We start from the raw sequence: 24,680 nt of genomic DNA, 5'->3' as shown, positions 1-24,680 counted from the left end.
GGCGTCATACACAGACGCGCTGGGTATTAGTAATGTTATCGCCATGGTGAAATTGTATTAGTTTATAATTTTGCCATTATGACATGTTGGAGTGTGTTTTTCAATTTAATCAGCAAGCATAATTTTAGTTACATTTATTTTATTTACGCTATTTAGACATGCTTAACATGTAACCCAACCCCATCCCATCCCTAAACCTACCCATTTGTCTGAACATGATATAAAACACAGGATATAGCCTGACATATACGACTGCATACACAAGTTATTCAAAAAAGTTAAATAAACCAAGTTTTCCGAGGCCAAACGATTGATGTGTATGAAGAAAATCCCCAAAAGCGATCAGCATCTCCATCCGCAGAAGATCATCAACAAACACAATCAAATTTCAAATATTGGCGCCGGTTACGTGAGATTTCATAGTGAAATTGCATTGGCTCTCGTATGTCTTGTGACCAATTGCGTCATTACGTCAGCATTGATTGTAAAATGTCATTGGCTCTCGTGTGTCTTGTGACCGATTGCGTCATGCTCAGGAGTCTTTTGAATTATTTGAATGAGAAATGAAATGAGTTCGTTCACGGGGCAGCGGGATCATCATTTCAGCGATTAAAACATCAAGATCGACTCTGTTCTTCACATGAAGATATCGTATGACTTCAGAAGACTTGGAATGCAACATGAGTTAATACTTTTATACTGCTTTGGTCAGTTTTTGCAATAAATACCTGTGACTGTACATTTATTTGCCTGGTATGTGTTTTATATTGTTTAGATATGGGTAGGTTTAGGGTAGGAGTGGAGTTAGTTGCTCCAAAATATAAAAGTAGCCTTTAAATATTAATAAAATCATGTCTGCTTTTATAAACGCAAATAATTAAATGCGTCTGTTTATGACGCCAAAGGTTTATCATTGTAATGAATGGAGCACCCAGCGGGTCGCAAAATGACGCCCAGGGGCACCTTTAGCGTCTTAATTGTGACGCGGAAGGCACTTGACCATGCTTCGGATTTTGACGCCTTGGGAGTGAGAACGGGTTGGTATTGTGTAAATAGGCAGGTTACAAGGAAGTAACCTGCCTATTTACTGCATTTGGAACTTTGCAATCATGGAGAGGAATCGTGCTACAACTGAAGCAATTAGCATTTCGCGAAATTTGTTTGCTTCGCCCACTATTATAAGATCAATTGCTAATTCAGTTGAATCGAATGTGTCGTCTTCTGCTCAACTGCAGTCAGAATCAGAAACTGAACTGCGTACTTTGTTTTGGCTATCGGCGCCTGCTGTACAAAGCATCAATAACATCATATGCCGGCGAAGTTCACGGAACACGATATCACACTCGCCAGCAGTATGGGAATTGGCAGTCTCGGTCTAGAAAAAAGCTCAGACGCTATGCAAATTACACGAGTTATGCTTTATTCTCAAATTATTAATGTTAAGGTTGCGTGACTATGAGTATAGTGTATCGTTTCAAAAACGGGCTCTGATTTTTGAGAGAAAAAAAATCAGACCCCCCCCATGCTGCGCCTTCTGAGAATATAGTCCACAGTATGTATGTTTATAAGCTAGCTGTGTCTCATGTAACCTTGTTATTTGTACGCGCTGTGACTATACACATTGCAACATGTAAATAGGAAAATGTTGGCGTTATTTTGTCACTTTTTGAGCAGTATAGGCTAGCTGAAGCCATATACCTCCAGTCTTTGTGCAAAGCTAGGCTAGCGGGAGTGCGTGTCAGACTGAGTTATGGGATGCACGGAGATGAGTATGATATATATGGACTTATCTAACTCTGAGGGATACACTTAATAAGCCAAAGTCCCAAAAAGTTGGCGTGTTCCTTTAACTACACACAGATGTTGCAGAAAGAGATTTTTTGTGTAAGGAATCGGAGTATGAGCAGATTGCGTTTATATCCGCGGTTCAGGTGCGTAAACATCCCAAAAATTGCAGGTGGATGAGAGAAATCGTTAATATGTTGATTTTTAATAAAGACGCAGAACTCTCATTTCACGCTAAAACGCAATGAATGCGTGTCGTTCTTTAACTTTCGTTTTCAGCTCATGTCGAGATCAAAGACCGCAATAAGAGAGAGAGAGAGCGGGCATCAGCACTAGTAACAATATAATTTAGTATCGCTGTTCTTAAATGAAGACAACTGTGTGTTGAGCTTCAGGATGCGACGCTGAACATTTAAGTTTCATTTGCGGCAGTTCACACGTCAGCTGATGAGATACGAGCAACTCCAAACACATGAACGCGATGGAGTTTGCAGCTTTGCGCATGGATCACCGTCATTGTGATGTGTGTGAAATGTGAAGTGAGACTTTATATATCCTACTTGATAATATCTTCGAAATGCACCATTAGATGTTCTCAATGCTAGGCGCAACAAACATCAGAACAAGCTGTAACGCGCACACGCGTTTGTGATGAACTGCGCTCGTGCTTTCAGAGCTCAGAGCTGCGTGCTTTCATTGATTTGTGCAATTTAAATATCACACTTTAATCATTTTTATAGCTACTAACTTAAAACAAGCTGTGTTACAACAACCCAATCACACATAAATGCGTATAAATAGTACGAGTGTGCAATGTCGTGGAATGTATACGCCAAAACTCATTTTGGCCTGCATGTGTGATGTAGGCCTACTTTATCTGAATTAAACATATCTCGCGTTTGATCATGTTCTAGCGGTTATTCCTCCGTGTGATGTATAGGTTGTCGACCCTGGTTTATGTAAAAGTAATTTTGCCAAATAAGTTTTTTTTTGTTAAGCAACCTACTTCAGTGTAAGCATCGCGCTTAACACGGAGGATTTGAAGTTGTGACTACCGGGTGCGGGTGGATGGTTTGTTTCAAACAGCTGATTCGGTGACGATAGAGCTGATCCGCGCATCTCTTGTTCCAAGTTAACCTGTCCAATATTTTTTGCTTCAGTATCGGAGTAAATAAGACAGTAAATGCTTATGTCATGCCTGAGCTGAAGCTGAAACATGAAAGTTAAGTTGCACAACATAAATACAATGTTTAGTTATTTATATTATTTATAGAATATTAGAATATTTATATTATATAGAATTTATAGAATATTTATATTATTTATATTGGCATTATTGTTATTTATATTACTACTATTTAGATTTATTGGTTGTAGGTTTAGTTTTAGATTGAACTATGTTTACCTTTTTAAAGTAATTTGAAATAGATTTTTATATAATATAATATGGCAATTGTATGCATTAAAATTGTTTAGTTTCACAGTTATTAATGTATGCAATTTCAGCAATAAAACTTAATTTTTCTAAAAAGAAAACAAATTAGATGTTAATTTTAAGATACCCGTCTTATTGTCTCTTATTCCTCTTTAATAAAGAAAAAAGTAATTATTATCCGATTAATCGATTACAAAAAGAATCGATAGCTGCAGCCCTACTTTACACAGATCAGTCATCCAGGTCCCTTTTCAGAAAGCAGCCCCAAAGCATGATGTTTCCATCCCTATGCTTCACAGTATGTATGGTGCATTCTTTCTCCTCCAAACACGACAAAATGAGTTTTTGCCAAAAAGTTCTATTTTGGTTTCATCTGACTATATGTCATTCTACCAATCCTCTTCTGGATCACCCAAATGCTCTCTAGCAAATTTAAGACGGACTTGGACATGTACTGGCTTTAGTAGGGGGACAGATCTGGCACTGCAGGATTTGAGTCCCTGGTGGCATAGTGTATTACTTATGGTAGTCTTTTTTACATCTCTCTGCAGGTCCTTCACTGGGTCCCCCCATGTGGTTCTGGGATTTTTGCTCACCTTTCTGGTGATCATTTTGACCCCATGGGGTGAGTTTTTAAGTGGAGCCCCAGATCAAGGGAGATTATCAGTGGTCTTGTATGTCTTCTGTAGTGAACAGCACATCCCAGGGCCCAGTTTATGGACGGGCCCCTCTTTGCCCATAACAGTGGACTAGCACAAACAAAATGTCCAACGCAATCAGATAAAGATGCTTGAACAACAGCCAGACACCTCTTTGAGGGCAAGAAGAAGACCTCTGGTTTCAAGCCCAGGAAGGACAGGACTTCTCATTGGTCCACATGCAGTTTCTGCCCTTCACCCACCTAGAGACGGATCGCTAATGTCCTGGTTTGTGAAGGCCATAAACATTCCTCGGGACCTCAGCAGTAGTGGGTGAAACAAAGAAAGACCAAAATGATCCATCCAAATCCATTCACAACTATGTTTGGAAACATTAAGACTGATGTAAACTACACGCATTCATCTCATACTTATTCAGAGAAATAAGTATCCTCAGTGACAGCTATTTGTAATGCAACATCTTACACATAATCAGCTGTTAATGAACAAATTTCTTTTCCCATCATGTTTGGTGTCTATTTGTTTAGTATATTGCCAAGGGTATTCTGATGGTGGTTTGGAAAGTGAGAAATGCATTGATAAACTTTAAAGACACTTTAAAAACTTCTAACTGTGTACAGTATGCAAATGAGTTCCACAGGGGAAAGAAGGGTGGGCCACACTGTGTGCCCTCTCTGATGCCAGCAGCCAATAGCAACACTGGAATGGAGAAGCGCCAAATTGCAATCTCCTCCTATTCGGAAAACGATAAATGTACCCTTTCAAAAGATACTCCTTGTTCTGAGTCTCCTAAATCTGAAAGAGACAAACAGTTCACCAAGTTCTGAGCCTCTGGTTAAACCAGAGAGACAACACAAGATCTGCAGCTTGTGAGGCAGCGACAGATACGATATTATCAGTATATGATTTTCTAATTTTTATTAGAGGTAATATAACTGATGCTAGTTATATCTTCCGTTAATCTTTCGTTTATTTGTTTGATGCATAATAAGGTTCTTCACCTTAGTTTCAGAGAAACAACAGTTTATCTTTCCATAAGATAACGTAACTCTTCTATAGCCACACTCAACTTACTCACATGTATGTTATGCATCTTATGCAATTTATTCCTTTATCATTCATTGTTTTAATTTAGTAGTAGTGTTAATTGTTCTGTTTATCTTTTGTTAATAAAATCTATTTTATTACAATTGTGTCTGCCTTGTGCTGATAATACAGAAAAGGCTCTACAAGTTAGAAATCTAACCAATCTTTCAGATAAATCAGCTGACCAACTCTCCCCCCTTTACATTCATTATAAATGACTGGGCAGCCTCCTGTGCGGAGTGTTCTCATACAGCCAAGGTAAAAGGCCTTGACTAGTGTCCCAAACTAAGAGGGGGGAAGGTGGTCATTTAATGTACTCATAACCACACCTTAAGTGACGTGTGATCCAAAATCACAATGTCAGCGATGACGTGAGTACCAATCACTACCTTACTTAGTGTCCTTGGGTGGACAAAAGTAAAAATCACTACACTTCCATTTTCTAATAATTGCTCCCACAGTTGATTTATTCACACCAAGCTGCTTACCTATTGCACATTCAGTCTTCCCGGCCTGGTGCAGGTCTACAATTTTGTTTCTGGTGTCCTTTGACAGCTCTTTGGTCTTGACCATAGTGGAGTCTGGAGTCTGACTGTTTGAGGTTGTGGACAGGTGTATTTTATACTGATTATGAGTTCAAACCGGTGCCATTAATACAGGTAACGAGTGGAGGACAGAGGATCGTCTTCAAGAAGAAGTTACAGGTCTGTGAGAGCCAGAAATCTTGTTTTTTTTGTAGGTGATCAAATACTTATTTTCCACCATAACTTGCAAATAAATTCTTTAAAAATTAGACAATGTGATTTTCTGGATTTGTTTCTCATTCTGTCTCTCATAATTGAAGTGTACCTATGATGAAAACTACAGGCCTCCGTAAGTGCCTTCCTCAAGTGGAAGAACTTGCACAATTAGTGGGTGACTAAATATTGTTTTGCCCCACTGTATGTGTGTACATACTGTGAATTAATTTATTAAATGTATTTAAATAGCGTTCATAGCCTTTAGTGAATTAACTTGTCAGTTATATCGGTTGACCCTGTGTTTACTTTTTTCACTGACACAGAAGAAAATGAATAGACTATCACTCAGAGCTCAGCTTTAGGAGGGGAAGAGACAGGGCTGAGAGAAAAAGAGTGATGAAATTAGGAGAGAGCATGTATGACAGATAATCTGTTACATCCACTGAACCATCTTAAAATGCGCATATGTAGATCAGAGAAAAAAATACAATTATAGGTGTAACATGCCCCCCGAATCCATCTAAATAGCTCAAATTTGGGACCTCACTGCTTGACCTCATATCTGGCGGTGCAGCCTGGAATATTTATTATATAGGCCTACTTAATATTAAAATGTAATATTCAAAACAATTTATACTCATTGTATCTCTGTGCTTTGATGATTTTGTTTAAAAAAAAAAAACTAATTATTTCTGTGGTAGAAAGTGTTGTGGAAACAAAAACAGCTACTATGGCCCTTGGGTTTGTTATTTGCCTGGTTGCAGTGGAGTTAAAAGGAGAAATCAAGTCATGGTACAGTACCAGTTAATATGGAAGTTATTTTGACTGAGTTAGTTTGACTAACTTCTGATTTTGCATTTTGACATTAACTCTGCAATAGGACCACGGTGACGATATAGCTGTTACAGTTGTGTAGCCTATAGTTTACCTCAACACTTTTGTTCACATGGTCGGAGCTAGAGGTCAAATATTTCAAACGGAGAGAAATGGAAATAATAAATTGAATGCAAAACCGAAAAAAAAAAATGCAATTCACAAGCGTGTATTGAACCGTGAATGCCGTATCGAACGGTTCAATATTATATTGAGTATTGTGGCATCCCTGGTGTGCATATTTAAATTATAAACACTATTTTGAAATTTTATTACTATTCCCATGCATCTATCGTTCTATTGTTAATACGTTTTTTCCTCAAATTGGAAGCTGGCATTATGCCAGCTTTAGTTGGCAAACAATATGCTAATATTTCTTAAGAATCTGCTTTGCTACATACACTCTGCTTTTGTTAAGAGAGGAAGTCAGTTACCAGTGTGGTAAAGGAAGTTAATGCCAAGTGTGTGTCTCAGAAATCTATAGTTCTCTAATCTATGACAGCACGATGAACCTGCTTTATATAATTTTATTGGTCCTTTGGTCAGCTTTCAGTAAGTGAATTATATTTCTTTGCCTCAGATTTCTTTGCCTATCAACTCTCTGTAAGGACACTAATCCATAATTTTTTGCTGTGTTTGTGCAGATTCTCCGGATGCATGGCAAACTACTGCTTATGCTTCAGTGACAGGTGAATTATCTAATGACTTTAATATATACACTTTTCTGTTAAAATATTTAATAGGAGTCCATTTCATTTTTGCCTCCTTTTGTATTCCTTCACTGGTGAATGGTACAACATTCAAAAACAGCTACTGACTTTGTTTAACAGCTAGTATACTTAAAAAAATTAAATAAAGTGCAATTTCAATTTGGGACAATTTTACTTGACTAAAATATTTTTTAAAGTGGAAGTACAGGAAGTAAATTATTCTATTGATTGTAAAGAATAATCATCAAAACATTCTATAAGTCTCAAACATTCACTGGGGATCACGTGTTATACAATTGCATATCAGATAGGATCAATTGATAAATTATGAATTAATTCAATATGATTGTATAAAACACACTAATTTTAATCAATTGTTAAACTCAAATGATTCCCTTTTTAAACCAATACTTAGATATACTTATAATAAAAATCACATTTCAATAAGAGCTAACTAGTGCACAATTACCATCACACACTGTAACTAATAGATAGGTGCGTAGGACGAAGGATACCCTGATCCAAAAATCTCAATAAACAAACAAAAGGAAATCCCACACAATACTTGCAAAAATCAGAAACTTTTTATTAGCAATGTTTCAGTCTCATGACCTTCATCAGGCATGTATATATATATATATATATATATATATATATATATATATATATATATATATATATATATAATATAATATAATATAATATAATATAATATAATATAATATAATATAATATTATATATATATATATATATATATATATATATATATATATATATATATATATATATATATATATAATACTGAAAATCCATGACATTTAAAAAGTTAACATGACCAATCATTGCAGAGAACCATTAATTAGTAAATCACACTCAATGACTGAATGTCTCATTAGCAAAATCATTAGAACCACAACATCATACATACACAAGTACACACACATTTTAGATACACAAATACATATATTTAAGTATACATACACACATGAATGGTTACATTAAAACATAAAAACTCTTCTTCAATACACATTATAACATCACATTAAATAATGCCTCATCATTCATACCCATTGGTGATATCCATTTTGTATCTAAAATGTGTGTGTTCTTGTGTATGTATGATGTTGTGGTTCTAATGATTTTGCTAATGAGACATTCAGTCATTGAGTGTGATTTACTAATTAATGGTTCTCTGGAACCATTGAGAGCCTATTTAAATGTCATGGATTTTGAGTATTATATCCTGATGAAGGTCATGAGACCGAAACGTTACTGATTTTTGCAAGTATTTATAGTGTGCAGGATTTCCTTTTGTTTGTTTATTAATAAGAGCTAACTAAAATTGCAAACAGATGTCAACATATAGGATTCTAGAACCATGAGTTTCACATTTGTTAAGATTTATAGACCAGATACAGATGAAAATAACTGCAAACACTTCATTCCTTTTTCAATTGAGTCTCTTGAGAAAAGAGTAGTGTCATCAGCTTAATATAGATAGACTCAGAGGTGCCAGTTAATGTGTGAAAATGATTCTTCATCCTCCCTCCTCTGTAAACTGAACATAACAACTTACTAAATTTGAATGCAACCACATAATGCTGTCAGTGCTGTATGTTTCTGAGTCTATGCAAATGTAAGTAAATACATACAAATACCAGATACCTTTGTTCAAATACATCAGTTAAGGTTATGGGATAGAATATACAGTTTGTACAATATAAAATCATTATTTTAACAGGACGTCCCCATAAAACATGGAAACCTGAATACTCCTAATAACCTATTAACAGTTCCTTTAAAACTGGTTTTTAACTACTGAACATAATTTATATAGTTAATAATTTGTTAAAGCATAAATAAATTATCAATAGCTTATTAATACTGTATAGTAGCAATGTAGATATATAATGTATAAATGATGAATACTATGAACTAATAGTTTATTAATTATTTGTAACTACTTTTTTACCTTACAGTTATAAAGTGTTATCAATCATTTATAAATATACTGAAACATTTATTATTTAAATACATTTTTGATTTCATGATAACTTTGTTACAATGATGCAACAATTGTGTTGCGGCTTTGGTCGTCTCTACGAAAAATCACTCTCACTGTCAAATGATTATCAGAGATACAAAGCAGAGTTGGTTTGCAAAGCAGCTGTATTTGGATTTTTTTTACTCACTTATGATCTACCAAGACGGGGCTAATAGATTCCACATATGTCACTATTTTTTATCAAATATGGTTGACCTGTCTGTTGTTTTTAAGAAGTAGGAAATTAAGGGGAATCTCCATATACTTTATCTAGTGTATATACAGGGAACTCAGTGAGCACATTCCATTCCTACACAGGCTTCTGCACACAATCAGATACATGATTATAATAGCTGAATCATTTGTTCACATAAATAGCTATATTAATATTGATCATACTTGATTAATTTATATTCTGATTAATACAAATATTCCAAACTTGTTCCCGCTCTTGAAGCCTTAGTTACATTCTCCTATTTTGTTTATAAGCCTACATTTTAAATGAAATGTGTTGCCTATTATAGTGTCTGTTATCATTTTTCATAGATTCAGATAGTACCTTCCTTATCTTCAACAAGAACCACAACAAATGTGTGTATGCTGCGAGTGCTACTGTAGTGCTGACTGCGCCATGTGATGCATCTTTCAAAGCTCAACGTTTCCGATGGATTTCCTCTTCACAAATCATCAGTCTTGCTTTTAGTCTTTGCTTGGGGGCCGAGAAGATTGAAGACAGGGCCAAAGTTATCCTTCTGCCCTGCAATGTATCTGACCCTGGACAAACCTGGGAATGTAAAGATGAGAACTTGTTTGGCTTGAAGGGACATTCACTGCACCTGAACTATGGAGATTATGATGAGCCAAATATTATTTTGTATAAAGAAACAAGTATTTGGAGTCACTGGCTGATTTATGGGACTAAAGAAAACTTGTGTTCTTGTGCATATCAAGGTATGAATTTGGATAGCTATTCAAATCTTATGGCTGCCAAAATGTTATGTTGTTAGAATAAGTTAAATACTTTTACTTCCTTAGTCATTTACAATTCCAGATCACAAACCCCTAATTTAATTTCTTTATGTTCTGCAGAGATGACTAGTATAGGTGGTAATACAGATGGGAAACCATGCCAGTTCCCTTTTAAGTTTGGTGACCAGTGGTACACTGACTGCACTGTGGACGGCAGGAAAGATGGTCGCCTGTGGTGTGCCACAGTAAAAGATTACAACACGGATGGAAAGTGGGGCTTTTGCCCCCCAAAAAGTAAGACAACACAACTATTCACTATTCACAACAAAAAATGTATTATTTAATGAGCGCCTTGGGCACTTTGTATAGCAGTGTTTTCAACCAAACTCAACCTCAAGATGATATAAAACGATCTTTTAAATGCTGCCTTAATTTTTTTGACTATTACATTTAGTTTAGAGAAATTTGCTGCAGTTGAAAAAAAAAAAATATCAGAGGAAAATAAATACACATTATGACTTCAAATTATTAATGTAATTAAGGGCCAAGCACTGAAGGTGTGAAGCACCTATTTTTTCCATAAGTGTTATTTTTCCCATTCTGTCCTGTCCGACACGTTTATGTTCTGTCTGATTCATATAATTGATTTTTATTTTATTTGGGTATACCCACACTTGCAGTCTTGGCCACTTGAGAGTGTGTGCAAATGACAGGAATTAAGAAAGTGGGCAAGACTGCACCAGATCAGAAAAATGACAAAGTGCAGTATAATTAACACACACTACATTTAATTTCTGAAACTGCATCAGGGCGGTCTTCGAGGCGAAGCGTATCACACCGTTCCACATTAAGGAACTTACGTGCCCCGATTTCGTGTCTAGGAAAACTTTTCAGCGCAAGATAGAGTTAAAATAATGATTTTTTTTTTTAACCTAAAGTCATTATTTTACACATACTGTACATTATTGTTGCACCTCTATGCCCCTGCTCTCTGAAATGCGTTGATTTTTACAAAGCCCATCGTTCTGGAAAGCATGGTGTACTCTGAAATGTCAGACTTCTTACCATCAAATCAGCTCCCAAAGCAAAGCAATATTGACAATGATAATATCAGTCCTACCTTACCAATTTGCTACCATATGACCATTTTTAATTAAAGGTCCTCTGAAGTGCCTTGAAACGCGCTGCATTATTCAATGTGTTGACGTAATTTCCCCTGAAACGGCTCCAGCTGTTAGCAGCTCCTCCCCTTTTTTGAAACAGCCAATAGCGTTTTGTTAATATACAGTTTGACTAGAGCGCGAGAGCGGACCTTCTCTGTTTGGTAAAGCCAGTTTCCTCTAACACTGTTAATCATCATAATCTCCTCCATATCGCTTTGAAATGCCGCATTCTGTGCAGAATTCAAACGGGTCGATATGTTTATTGTCTGCGCGGACTAGCGCATATGATCAGAGCTGCATCTGTAGTCTAAATTTAGACCAGAGCCGTTGGAGTGTGTGCGCTGCCAGTGTGTGAAACTAACATGAAACCAGACTTTATTCGCCTCAAATGAAAGCATATTTACACCGAATCGTTTCCTATCACATATATAGTGTGCTATGTGCCTTTCACCATGTAAAAATGAGTAAATGTGTGTTAACAACTGACCGATTTCAGCCGCAGCTTCAGCAGTGTAGGGGGCGGGCTTTAGATTCTAGAGACCATTTTGATTGGACAGAAGATTTGACGAGAAAGTGAAGTCTGCGATGGTCACCAAAATCTGAGATTCGTTTTAACGGAAGTGGGAGACTGTAAATTTTGAATGCTTATATTTCCTAAATGCAAATTTTGTCATAGTTTTGGAACATACCAGCTTATTCATAACTTTAAGGCTTACACAGTCATACTAAAGGCTAAAAAAGTAAGTTAGATAGTTAATATAATTTCTTTGTAAAATTACAGATAAAAAACGTAGATAAGTGTTGCGCATTTTATTGGTGCAGAGAGTGCATGAATTGTATGTAGCTTGTAAAACATTAAAAAGTGAAGGACTACATTAAAGAGATAGTTGCCCAAAAAATGAAAATTTGATGTTCATTTGCTTACCCCCAGGGCATCCAAGATGTAGGTGTGTTTGTTTCTTCAGTAGAACACAAATTTATTAACAATATTTATTTACACCTTACACTGAGGAGACTTTGCTTGAGTTGTTTTAAGGAGTTAACTGTTTTACGAATGACCTTCTCCGTTCCACAGAGCTCACGTATCCGTTGTTGTTGTTTTTTAAATTCGTTTTTTTTTGTGCAAGGACTCAATGCTATGGATTTTTTCAGCTACTAATCAAATTACAAGCACAGCACAGAGCAGAACAAAAATTAAATATGTAGGTTGTCGAGTACGAAAATAGCAAATGTAAAGTATCACTGCATAGTCTGCATGAAATGATACATCACTGCATATAAATATAGATGAACCCTTATTAAAAGTTATTCAGTCAAAGTCAAGAGTCGTGAGGGATTTTTTTTCTTTCTTTCTATTATCTTGAAGACATTTTCCGGCTTTCCGTGTTATATGTAAGGGGGCGCTCTAACGCATCTCCTGATCACAACAAGCGAAGAAGAAGCGGCAGAAATGAAAGATCTCATATGTAAACAGATGCACATGAAAAATAACCGATCATCAACATTAAACTTCATATAAATCAAATTTGCCTAATGTTACTGAGTGAAATGTTGACCCAGGACGAGCTTGAGAGGTGGGCATAGATTCATTTTTTAAATCTAGATTAATATAGATTAAAATGGCTCATCTGAATTCTGCATAAAGGCTTTCAGAATGTGTGTGCTACCGTCTCTTATACGTTACGCTAGCTAGAGGTGTGACGGTACAGTTTGCTCACGGCTCGGTTTGTATCACGATTTTAGGTTCACGATTTCGGTACCGTTCTGTATTTTTACTATATTCAGGGAAAAAAGGACAACTGTCAAATACAAATAAAGAAAATAAGAACAAATAGCTTAAATACAAGCAGCGGCACAAATAAATACTATTGAGCAAAGATACTAATGAAATAAACAATGCTTTTCAGGTAGGTCTAACATTAATTTTTAGGTAGAGAAATTGAATAAAGTAATCCAATGTAAAATAATTGCATATTTCACTGTTTAAATTAAAGATTATTCCTTATTAAACTTACACAAGCTATTCAATCAAGAGCAGTGAGTGATGTCTTTATCTTTTGTTTGACATTAAAAAGACAGCAGTAAAGGCTACTGCCCTTTTAAGACCTAATGGAGGGATATGTCGTCTATCTCGACTGTATAAAGTTCACTTAAGGCATATTCAGATTCAGACAGATATCTGCTAGGATACTCATCAAGATGGACGTTGACATACTTGTGTGAATTTGTCCATTCAAGCGCAAGATTTGAAAGATAACTCTATGTGCACACTGTGAGACGTGTGCGGACTTTGGGACGCGTGCAACAGAGATAAATATTCTCACAGCGCGCACGAGTTCTCATTCAATTCTTCTGGGTTTTACATGCGGGTGATGATGAAAGTGAAATGACTGCTCATATTTGAACATACTGGGGGATGTTTTCTTGGCACACTTTAGGCTCCTTAGTGCCAATTGGGCATTGTTTAAATGCTACGGCCTACCTGAGCATTGTTTCTGACCATGTCCATCCCTTTATGACCACCATGTTCCCATCCTCTGATGGTTACTTACAGCAGGATAATGCACCATGTCACAAATCACGAATCATTTCAAATTGGTTTCTTGAACATGACAATGAGTTCACTGTACTAAAATGGCCCCCACAGTCACCAGATCTCAACCCAATAGAGCATCTTTGGGATGTGGTGGAACGGGAGCTTCGTGCCCTGGATGTGCATCCCATCCCCCTTTCAGCTCCTTGTTGAATCAATGCCACATAGAATTAAGGCAGTTCTGAAGGCCTGCCTTATTATTAGAATTCCTAATAATACTTTAGGTGAGTATATATATATATATATATATATATATATATATATATATATATATATATATATATATATATATATATATATATATATATATATATATATATATATTAGGGATGCAACAATACAGTTAGTCCATCGTTCGATACATAACTCGGTTTTTAACCAAGGTTGTTCGGTTCGTTTTTTTTTGTTATTCTATTCTTAGGGCGACAGGAAGAGAAAAAGGTTAAAGAGAAAATGTTTTTATTTCAATGGAGAACTTGCAGAATTGGTGGCTGACTTAATACTTTTTTGCCCTGTGTATGAGACCCCAACCCCTCAATCCCATCCCTATTTAAAGGGATAGTTCACCCAAAAATGAAAATTCTGTCATTTACTTGCTCGCAAGTTGTTCCAAACCTGAATTTCTTTCTTCTGCTGAACATAAATTTTGAAAATTAAAGCTGCAGCGATGGTGGGCCCAAGCTGGTGGCACCGCCATCTTGGTGTCTTCAGGGCAACTGTACACAATAGGCAATATGCATTTAGGACAATATTTTGAAATTCGCTCAAATGTGCCAACTTTACCGCAGCAGCTGGTGCCACTATGACCACCAGCCACACTCATGATGTCATTTAAATATAGATTATATTTTTTATGTCATAGGATATAATAGGTCACTTTAAAAAAATGTGCAAAGTTTTTTGCAGCTCAAAACTGGCTAAGTCCAGAAGGCCAGTATTTAATTCAAGGTCTTTTTATATTTTTATTAACACAATTATTAAACTAATTATATAAAAATATATTGTCAATGTCATACAAATGAAGTTGAATTTACCACATTAACTGCAGCAGTTGGTGCTGCTATGACCACGAACCACAACAGTCACATATATGCCAAATTAAAGAAAAGAATAAAACAAAAAGAGTTCCTAAACTAAATTCCCCAAAACCCTCTAACCTTCTAACCAAAGAAAAATGTGGAAAGAAAAAGCGAAATCTTCAGCGTATCCGACGCCATAAATAAACCTACACTAAATAAGAACAAATAAATACAAAGAGGGTGCTCACCTCTTACCTGGTGTGTTTAACATTTGATAACTGCGGGCAAGATGTACATCGCGCGACCTGCTTACCTGTTCTCTATTTCCCCAGAAAGTAGGCTACTAAATTACTCTTAACTCTCAACATTTCACAGTACAGAATCAAGTGTGGAATTAACACAAGATAACAAGAGGTTCAAACTGACACGCCAACTGAAACACCTGGCACGCACACACACTGCCTAATCAGGACGTGCTGGGAGACTTTATCCACCAGGGCGGCACTTAATTGGCTGCAGGGACGGCACCTTGATGAAGAGTGACAGTCGCTTCCTCCAATCAGCAGAGAAGAAAGGCGGACAAAACATCCAATACACTCGCAGCCCGTAACAGCCATTGCAACAGTATTTAAAATATCAGGAATCCATTCGTATGTCTATATCTGTCATGTTTTCACATTATACTCATGAAGTTTGAAGTAAATCAGGTGAAAATAAGACAGTGATTCAAAACATTTTCAAAAAGTGACACTTCCTGCTGCCAGTTGGTGGTGCTATAACTTTGACTGAATATTGGCATGTAGATGTCTTCAGGTCAGGACTTTTATGAAACATGTGAAGTTTGGGGCAGATCGGACATTGTATGCCTGATATACAACAACTTCCTGTGGTGAAACATACAAATTTGTGAGGCCGCCACGGACACACTCTTCAGCAAAAACTCAAGATCTTCGCAATTTAATGCCACAAAGGCGTTTAGATTAGAATGTGCATGATATGATGTTGATCTGATTAAATCTCTAGGAGGAGTTAGTTAAAGTGCAGCGTCTGGCAATGGCAAAAACTGCTCCAATTTACCAAAGAAAATTCAAAATATCTCACTTCCTGTTGGTTTTTCAGATTTGGCGCCCAAGGTCTTTTTTGTAGGTATTGGGCTGTTGAATGCGTCTAACGAATTTTCATACTCATACATGAAACGTACTGCGAATGACGCTTAATTAAAATTTTGTAGGTGGCGCTATCGAACCATTTTGCCACGCCTAATTCTGAAATGCATATCAGATGTATATTTTCACCACTTCTGATGCATGTGCAAAGTTTCATGGGTTTTCATGCGTGTTTAGGCCCTGAAAAAATGTTGGGAGCGCGGGGAAAAACTGATGATTCTTTCACAAAAAGCCTAGAGGGGGGAGTTTTGTAAAGAAGATTGTTACAGAATCTGCATTTAGTAATGCCCTGAACTGCCTCACACGCGTGTGAAAAATCAAAACATTTAACATACTTACCGTGCGGGTCGTAACCCACGATGATGCGAGTGCACGGTGGCAGGCAACAATGAAACTCCATTTCACTTCACCACAAGGAGGACAAAATTCCACTTAGCCGTAGTCGCAGAAGTGCTGAAGACGAAAATGCTCAAACACAGATTCGTTACAGAGGGTGCCCGGTCTCTGAGTCAGGAGGTCCTTCCTCAAAGGAATGGGCCAAGGAGGTGCTGTAGCGAGGATCACTAGTTCAGAGAACAAAGTCCTGTTGGGCCAATACGGAGCTACCAACAGGACCTGCTCCTCGTCCTCTCTGACCTTGCACAGAGTCTGTGCGAGAAGGCTCACTGGGGGAAACGCATACTTGCGTAGGCCCCGGGGCCAGCTGTGTGCCAGGGCATCCGTGCCGAGGGTCATCTCGGTCAGGGAATAAAACAACTGGCAATGGGCCGTGTCTGGGGCGGCAAACAGGTCTACCTGTGTGGCCCCGAAGCGGCTTCATATCAGCTGGACCACCTGGGGATGGAGTCACCAATCTCCCAGCAGCACTCACTTTTGTGAGAGCTCGTCGGCCGCATGATTGAGCAGGCCCGGAATGTAAATGGCATGAAGGGACCCCAGATGCTTCTGACTTCATAAAAGGAGGTGGCAGGCGAGTTGTGACATGCGACGGAAGCGTAGACCACCCTGTTTGTTGATGTACGCAATAGCCACAGTGCTGTCCGTTCGGACCAGAATGTGTTTGCCATGTAGCAGCGTTTTAAAGGGGCCCAGCGCAAGACGAACTGTTAACAACTTCAGGCAATTGATATGCCGTTGCAGTTGAGGCCCCGTCCACAGACCCAAAACTGCAAGCCCGTTGTGCATGGCACCCCAGCCGGTGGATGACATCCGTGGAGACAACAGCATGCCTGGACACTTGTTCTAGAGGCACTCCTGCCCGTAGAAATGAAGGGTCCAACCACGGGCTGAAGGTTTGGCGGCATCTCTGTGTCACTGAGACATGGAGGGACTCGCTGTGCCACGCCCACCTCGGGACTTGGTCGTGTAGCCACCGTTAAAGCAGTCTCATATGGAGCAATCCAGGTGGCGTTACTGCGGCTGCGGATGCCATATGCCCCAGGAGCCTCTGAAAATGTTTCAGTGGGACCGCCGTCCTGTGTTTAAACTAATTCAAGCAATTCAACACAGACTGGACGCACTCCTCGGTGAGGCGCGCTGTCAGGCCGACCGATCCAGCTCCATCCCGACAAAAGAGATCCTCTGTGTGGGGCAGAGTTTGCTGTTTTCCCAGCTGACCTAAAGCCCCAACTGGCTGAAGTGACTGAGAACCATGTCCGTGTTCACACAACTGCTCTCGAAACTGGGCAAGGATCAGCCAGTCGTCGAGATAGTTGAGGATGCGAACATCATGCTCTCTCATGGGAGCAAGGGCCGCCTCCGTGACTTACGTGAAGACACGGGGCAACAGGGACAGCCCGAAGGGTAGGACTTTGTACTGATATGCTCGTCTGTCGAATGCAAAGCGTAGGAACGGTCTGTGTCAAGGGAGAATCGAGACATGAAAGTGCGCGTCCTTCAGGTCGATTGCTGCAAACCAATCTTGGGGATGGATGCACCTGAAGATGCGTTTCTGCATTAGCCTTCTGAACGGCAGCATGTGAAGGGACCGGTTCAAAAACCGCAGATCCAAGATCGGCCATAACCCGCCGCTTTTCTTGGGTACAATGAAGAATGGGCTGTAGAAGCCAGTCTTCATATTGGCTGGAGGGACCGGCTCAATCGCGTCCTTTGCCAGTAGGACTGCGATCTCCGCCTGGAGCACAGGGGCACCCTCCTTCTTCACAGAGGTGAAGTGGACGCGAGTCTGATGGTACGGATGAGCCAGCGGGACGTACTAGGAAGCGCTAGCCGGGCCCCCAGCGACCGAACCAGCGGGACCAACGGCATCACAGACGTACCCGCAGCGGGGCAGCGCAGCGGCATGCAGGGACCCGCCGTTGTCTGAGTGTGTGGGGCAACACCTACCTGCTTCCGGTGAGGGGGCGCAGGAATGTGGGGAGGCCACTTGTGGGCATCCCACACGCCCCTTGCTGGCAATTGGAGAGGCGGCTGAGGGTCAACCACGCGCCAGGCGCGCTCTCTTGGCACCCAGAGATTTTGGAAACTGCTCTTTTTGTGAAGTTTTGGGAACACAGATTGCATTGTGACACAAAATACCCCCCGAACTGAACTATGTATAATTTACTCTAATAATCTACTAAACTAAGGATAATGTAATATAATATATTATACAAGCTATGATATATATAATGATATCGCTAAAACCAACACCTCAACACCAATGCAAATGCCTACCGCAAACCCCACAAGAGGCGCGAGGTTTCGAACCACTTTTATCCGAAAGCGATACTCAGAATGAAGCAATGACGTATTCAACAGAAAACGAGGCCTCGTTTGTCATCGTCACGTGATTTTCACGGAAACGATATAAGCCTCGAATCGGGGCTTCATCTGGAACGCCCCTATTTGCTCGACACAAGCTCCGGAGCCTCGCTTCAGATGTCCCATCACTAAGTATTTCTTTTGTTTTGGATTATTTTTTACTTTTTTGGTCTTCTTTCCTACGCACCTCTTCATTACCTACAGGTGTGCGAGGGTAATTGTTAGCTGAGTAAATAAAATGTAACTTTTAAATACCATTAAACACATTTATAATAGTCTTTACGCTGTTTCTACATGAAAATTCATGTTGGTGTGTTTTATTTCAGATGCCCCAGTGCCCAACATCACAGTGTTCAGGCAGAACCAGGACAGAGAGCATGTGCTAGTGATGTGTTCATTTGGCAGGAGGTTCACTGAGAGCTCTTTCCAGCTGTCAGTGGAGGGTGAACACAACTACACACTGAAGAACCCACTGTGTTATTCAAATGAAATGTGTGTGTTTGATGTGAACGTGAGCACACCTGTTTCCTTCACCTGTGTGCACGAGATTAATTATTCTGTGAACCGTCACAGCGAGACCTACAGCCCATCTGGTAAAACATACTGTACAAATTGTATTTTCTTTAAAGATAACAGAAAAGTACTATATTTTAATCCTGATGATCCATTATGCTGGCATGTTGGATTTTGACACCTCTACATGTACAGTGCTTCTGGAAAGTATTCACAGCGCTTCACTTTTTGCACATTTTGTTGCATTACAGCCTTATTCCAATATTGATTAAAGCTGCAGTCCGTAACTTTTTTGTGTTAAAAATTATCCAAAATACATTTTTGAGCAAACTTAACCAGCCAGTGTTTAAAACTATCTGCGCAGGTCAGAGAGGACCTGTCTATCAAAAGCTCTTTATCCAATCAGAGTAGATCACTATTAAGCCCGCCCCCACAAGAGGTTTGTGTCAAAAGAGCAAACGAAAAAACTGAGAAACGTAAGCGAAATCTTTGGCAATGCATTCACAATCCACGATTTGCGAAAACAAATCTTTGAAAAACATTAACAAAGAATGAAGCATATCTGAATATCCTGTTACATTTGTGTGACTTAGATCATTTTTTTAATTTTTAATGTGTTTTTCTTCTTTTGTAATGGCATATTTTTGATAGTTTCTGAAAAAGTTGCGTTCAGTTTGATAAAGTTTCATTCAGTTTTATTGAGACAAAGGTAATTCCATAGCATTGGTGTTAATATTTTACTCTATTAGAGTTTATTGTAACACTGTGTCGGTGTTGTGAGAGACAACACTTTTAAAAGTGTTAAATTAACACTTTGTGGGTGGTTCCCAAATATACACTTTTAAAGTGTTGAAATGAACTCTAATGGTGTTGATTTCCAGATTTCAAATTTACTGTGAAAAAGAGTTTATTTTTGAGTGTCATGGCAAAGGCTGTGAATACTTACATGTGATTTTTCTGTTTTTTTATTATTATTATTTTTATAAATTTGCAAAGATTTCAATCAAACGTCGTTCATGTTGTCATTATTGGGTATTGTTTGAGGAATTGAGGTAAAAAATAATTTAATCCATTTAGGAATAAGGCTGTAACAACAAAATGTGGAAAAATGAAGCACTATGAATACTTTTCGGATGCACTGTATGGTAATGTGATCTAAACAATTTAAAATATGCACTTTAAGGCACGTCTAATTTACTTCTTATTGGTTATTAGCATTCCTAAATTAAAGTGCTATATGGTAAAACATCTCATGTGCCCTGTCTTTTAAAACCTGAGTATAACTATATTTTTTCTGTACATACATGTATTTTATACCTGCATTTGCTTTCAGATTTTGCTGCAGATAGTCATAAGGAAGGAGTATCTTTATTCTACATCTGCTTGTCCTCCTCCATTGCTGTTGGTCTCATCATCTTGACTGTGGCGGTGATCGTGACCATCAGGAGAAAAGCTAAAGGTGTGTTTCAAAAATCTATAAATGAAAATAATGAAAGTGCATACACAATGTATGCTCATAGCATCTCAAAATACTTTGTTATGCATTTAATCTTATTTCATTATTTCCTTACAATAAGCTTAAAGGTCCCATTCTTCGCGATTCCATCTTTCAAACTTTAGTTAGTGTGTAATGTTGCTGTTAGAGCATAAATAATACCTGTAAAATTATAAAGCTCAAAGTTCAATGCCAAGTGAGATATTTTATTTAACAGAAGTTCCCTTTCAAAGCCTACAGCGAACGGCCGGTTTGGACTACAGCGCTGCACTTCCTGCTGTAATGACGCAACTAAAACCGTTTGTTGACGAACCCTCCGCCCACAAGAACACGCAAATTCGGGGGCGTTGTCCTCTTGCTCTCGCAGGTCGAGAGAAGCGTTGTCGTCATGCCATTGAAACGCTGTTATTTTCATCCTGGAGTCAAATCACCTTTGTTTGGCCTTCCCACGGACGATGTACGAGATCAATGGCTACAGTTTATGGTTAACTCGGTTCCTGAAAATTATAATCACAATTTAAAACTATATGCAGCACATTTTGCTGAGGACTGCTTCCTCAATCTCAATCAGTTTAATGCCGGATTCGCAGAAAGATTATTCTTAAAAGATGACGCAGTTCCCTCTTTGTCTGGAGAAGGCGTTGTTTATGGGCCACAACCGGTAAGTGTATTTTATTATTTAAGTCGGTCCGTTTAACAGTTTATGTAACTCATGACACAAAGTGCAACGCTGTTTAGCTTTGTTAACTAACGTTAGATGGTAATTGAAACTAATCCGAAAAACTTAGCATATAAAAGTGAAGTAATTCATTCAGACACCATCGATTGTTGGTGTTTGTAATGATCAGTTTAAACTACTGAATAGACAGCTTACCATTCTGAAACATCCAGCAAAAGTCTTTCCTGAGCAGGTTGTAATCGATCCTCTGCGATATTCTCCGGGTCTGATTCCGGCTCAAATTGATAAGGCAATATAGACATTTTTGCAATAACATTGAGCGCGCGTATCTACCCTAAGAGGCGAGACCTTTCCGTGCAACATGCACTAAGCTGCTGTCCAATCACAGCGCGGGAAGCGCTGGCCCAATCAGAACTCGTTACGTGTTTCTGAAGGAGGGACTTCATAGAACAAGGAAATCATCAGGCCGTTTTTAGGACAGAGGAAACAGCGGTATACAGATAAGTCAATTGTGTGAAAAATACTGGGGTTTTTTTACACGCGAAACATGAACTCATGTTATATTGCACACTGTAAACATAATCAAAGCTTCGAAAACACGCGAAGAATGGGACCTTTAAATAGTATCATGCAGACTTTAGTTTTATGAGCTGAAGATGCAGGTCTTTGTACAGACTTTCTCTTCCTCAATCTTATTGCTGACGAGTGGCATTGCATATGCCTACAGAGCTCAGGATGGTTTTCTACATGTGTTTCTAAATTAAAATCTCACAACAGTTGTTGGTGTAAGGTTCATTTTGACATCAAATGCTTTCAAAGACAAATCTGTCATTATATGATGTTTGGTTTGGGGTGAGTGTGTTGCGATTGTTTCTGATGAGTTTGTTTTCAAGATTAGATTTGATCAGTTCTTTAGCTTCAGTAGTTTTCCAGCACACACACACACACACACACACACACACACACACACACACACACACACACACACACACACACACACACACACACACACACACACACACACACAAACCCAGTGAACTCTTTGAACATTTTTGTTAACACAGACTCCATCAACACCACCACAACTGATACAGACAATATCTACATGAATGCATAAATCACCAGAAGACTTTCTGAAGAGGGAAGAACAGGCCTGAAGAGGAGAAACAAACTTTTACTGTAACAATATAAGTGAAAATATATGAATTGTTCAATTAACCTTTTGTATTTTGGAATACATGAATTTATATTATTATTATTTTTTTATATGTAATTTTAGAAAAATGTTATAGTATGATGCAATTTTAAAATTGCTGTAACATTCCTTAATTGTATGTTTAGATAAAAATGCTTATATAGAAATAAATGCTTCACTTACTGCTGTGGCTTTAACTGAACTGGGCAATTGTAAAATTATCGTAAAATTAAGAATACACCATTTATCTCATTAAACACATTCATTTAGTCATAATTTGATATCTCCAGCAAAGTAAACAATTAGAAAACTGTATTTTGTGTGTGTGTCATATTCATTTTCCATAATTATCATATATATTTCCCAGTTCTGTACATACAGTATATAATTATAATATATACTATCTGTCCTAGTTCGGATTTCTAACAGGATCCAGCTGTAGCTTAGGCTGGTCTTACCAGACCTCATACAGTCTGGCCACTCTCCATTGACAAGTGTTTATTTCCGTGAAGGTGGTACTCTGTTGAAATTTAAAACTATTGGATCTGCTAAAACCAATCGCTAACGTTTGGTCTTGACGTATGCCAATGCGCCCTTCACTTGTTTCATATGGAAATCCGTCAAAATAAATGTGCACTTGTGCAGGCCACATCAGCGATAAAACCATAGGATAAAACCTAAAAGTCGTGCATTCGGATTGTGATTTATTCACGCCACGGTGGAGGGGAGAGTTTTGTGATCAGAAGTGCGCCGCTCACGTGGTCCGTAACATGATTGTATATGCTGTAAATAAAATGTAAATAAAATCCCAAACATCTTCCAATTAAGGATTATGGAGGCCACTGTGCTCTTAGGAACCTTAAGTGCAGCAGAAATTTGTTTGTAACCTTGGCCAGATCTGTGCCTTACCACAATTCTGTCTCTGAGCTCTTCAGGCAGTTCCTTTGACCTCATGATTCTCATTTGCTCTGACATGCACGGTGAGCTGTAAGGTCTTATATAGACAGGTGTGTGGCTTTCCTAATCAAGTCCAGTCAGTAAAATCAAACATAGCTGGACTCAAATGAAGGTGTAGAGCCAGCTCAAGGATGATCAGAAGAAATGGACAGTACCTGAGTTAAATATATGAGTGTTACAGCAAAGGGTCTGAATACTTAGGACCATGTGATATTTCAGTTTTTCTTTTTTAATAAATCTGCAAAAATGTCAGCAATTCTGTGTTTTTCTGTCAATGTGGGGTGCTGTGTGTACATTAATGAGAAAAAAATTAACTTAAATGATTTTAGCTAATGGCTGCTATATAACAAAGAGTGAAAAATGTAAGGGGGTCTGAATACTTTCTGTACCAACTATGGTGTGTGTGTGTGTTTGTGTGTGTTTGTGTGTTTGTGTGTGTGTGTGTGTGTGTGTGTGTGTGTGTGTGTGTGTGTGTGTGTGTGTGTGTGTGTGTGTGTGTGTGTGTGTGTGTGTGTGTGTGTGTGTGTGTGTGTGTGTGTGTGAGCCTGTTTATGAGGACACAAATTTGTATAACTACATGGGTATTACACTGGTATTACACCATAAATGTGGTTTATGAGGACATATCAAATGTCCTCATAATTCAAATGGCCTTAAAAACATACTAAATTATGTTTTTTTTTTTGAGAAAGAGTGAGAGAGAGAGAGAATTTGTGGAAGTTCTACAAATTAAAATAGATGAGTTGTTTTTGACAACTTGTGTGCTATGTGTAATACACAGACAAATGTCACAGTGTCTAAAAATGTGCAGCTGTAAGCTTGTGGTTTTGTGTTG

General features: G+C 38.3%; 1 protein-coding gene across 1 annotated transcript; it reads left to right on the top strand.

Moving 5' to 3' along the window:
* Positions 1-9,884: 9,884 nt before the first annotated feature.
* On the top strand, positions 9,885-23,547 carry LOC137038294 (uncharacterized). Its single transcript, XM_067412772.1, has 5 exons — positions 9,885-10,284; positions 10,423-10,596; positions 19,333-19,599; positions 20,865-20,978; positions 22,758-23,547. The coding sequence occupies exons 2-5, from the start codon at positions 10,425-10,427 to the stop codon at positions 22,808-22,810; spliced, it is 606 nt and encodes a 201-aa protein (XP_067268873.1). The 5' UTR covers positions 9,885-10,284; positions 10,423-10,424; the 3' UTR covers positions 22,811-23,547.
* The last annotated feature ends 1,133 nt before the right edge of the window (positions 23,548-24,680 follow it).

Source organism: Pseudorasbora parva, chromosome 13, assembly GCF_024679245.1.
Source record: "Pseudorasbora parva isolate DD20220531a chromosome 13, ASM2467924v1, whole genome shotgun sequence".
Lineage (NCBI taxonomy): Eukaryota > Metazoa > Chordata > Actinopteri > Cypriniformes > Gobionidae > Pseudorasbora > Pseudorasbora parva.
This window is presented reverse-complemented; position numbering and strand designations above follow the sequence as displayed.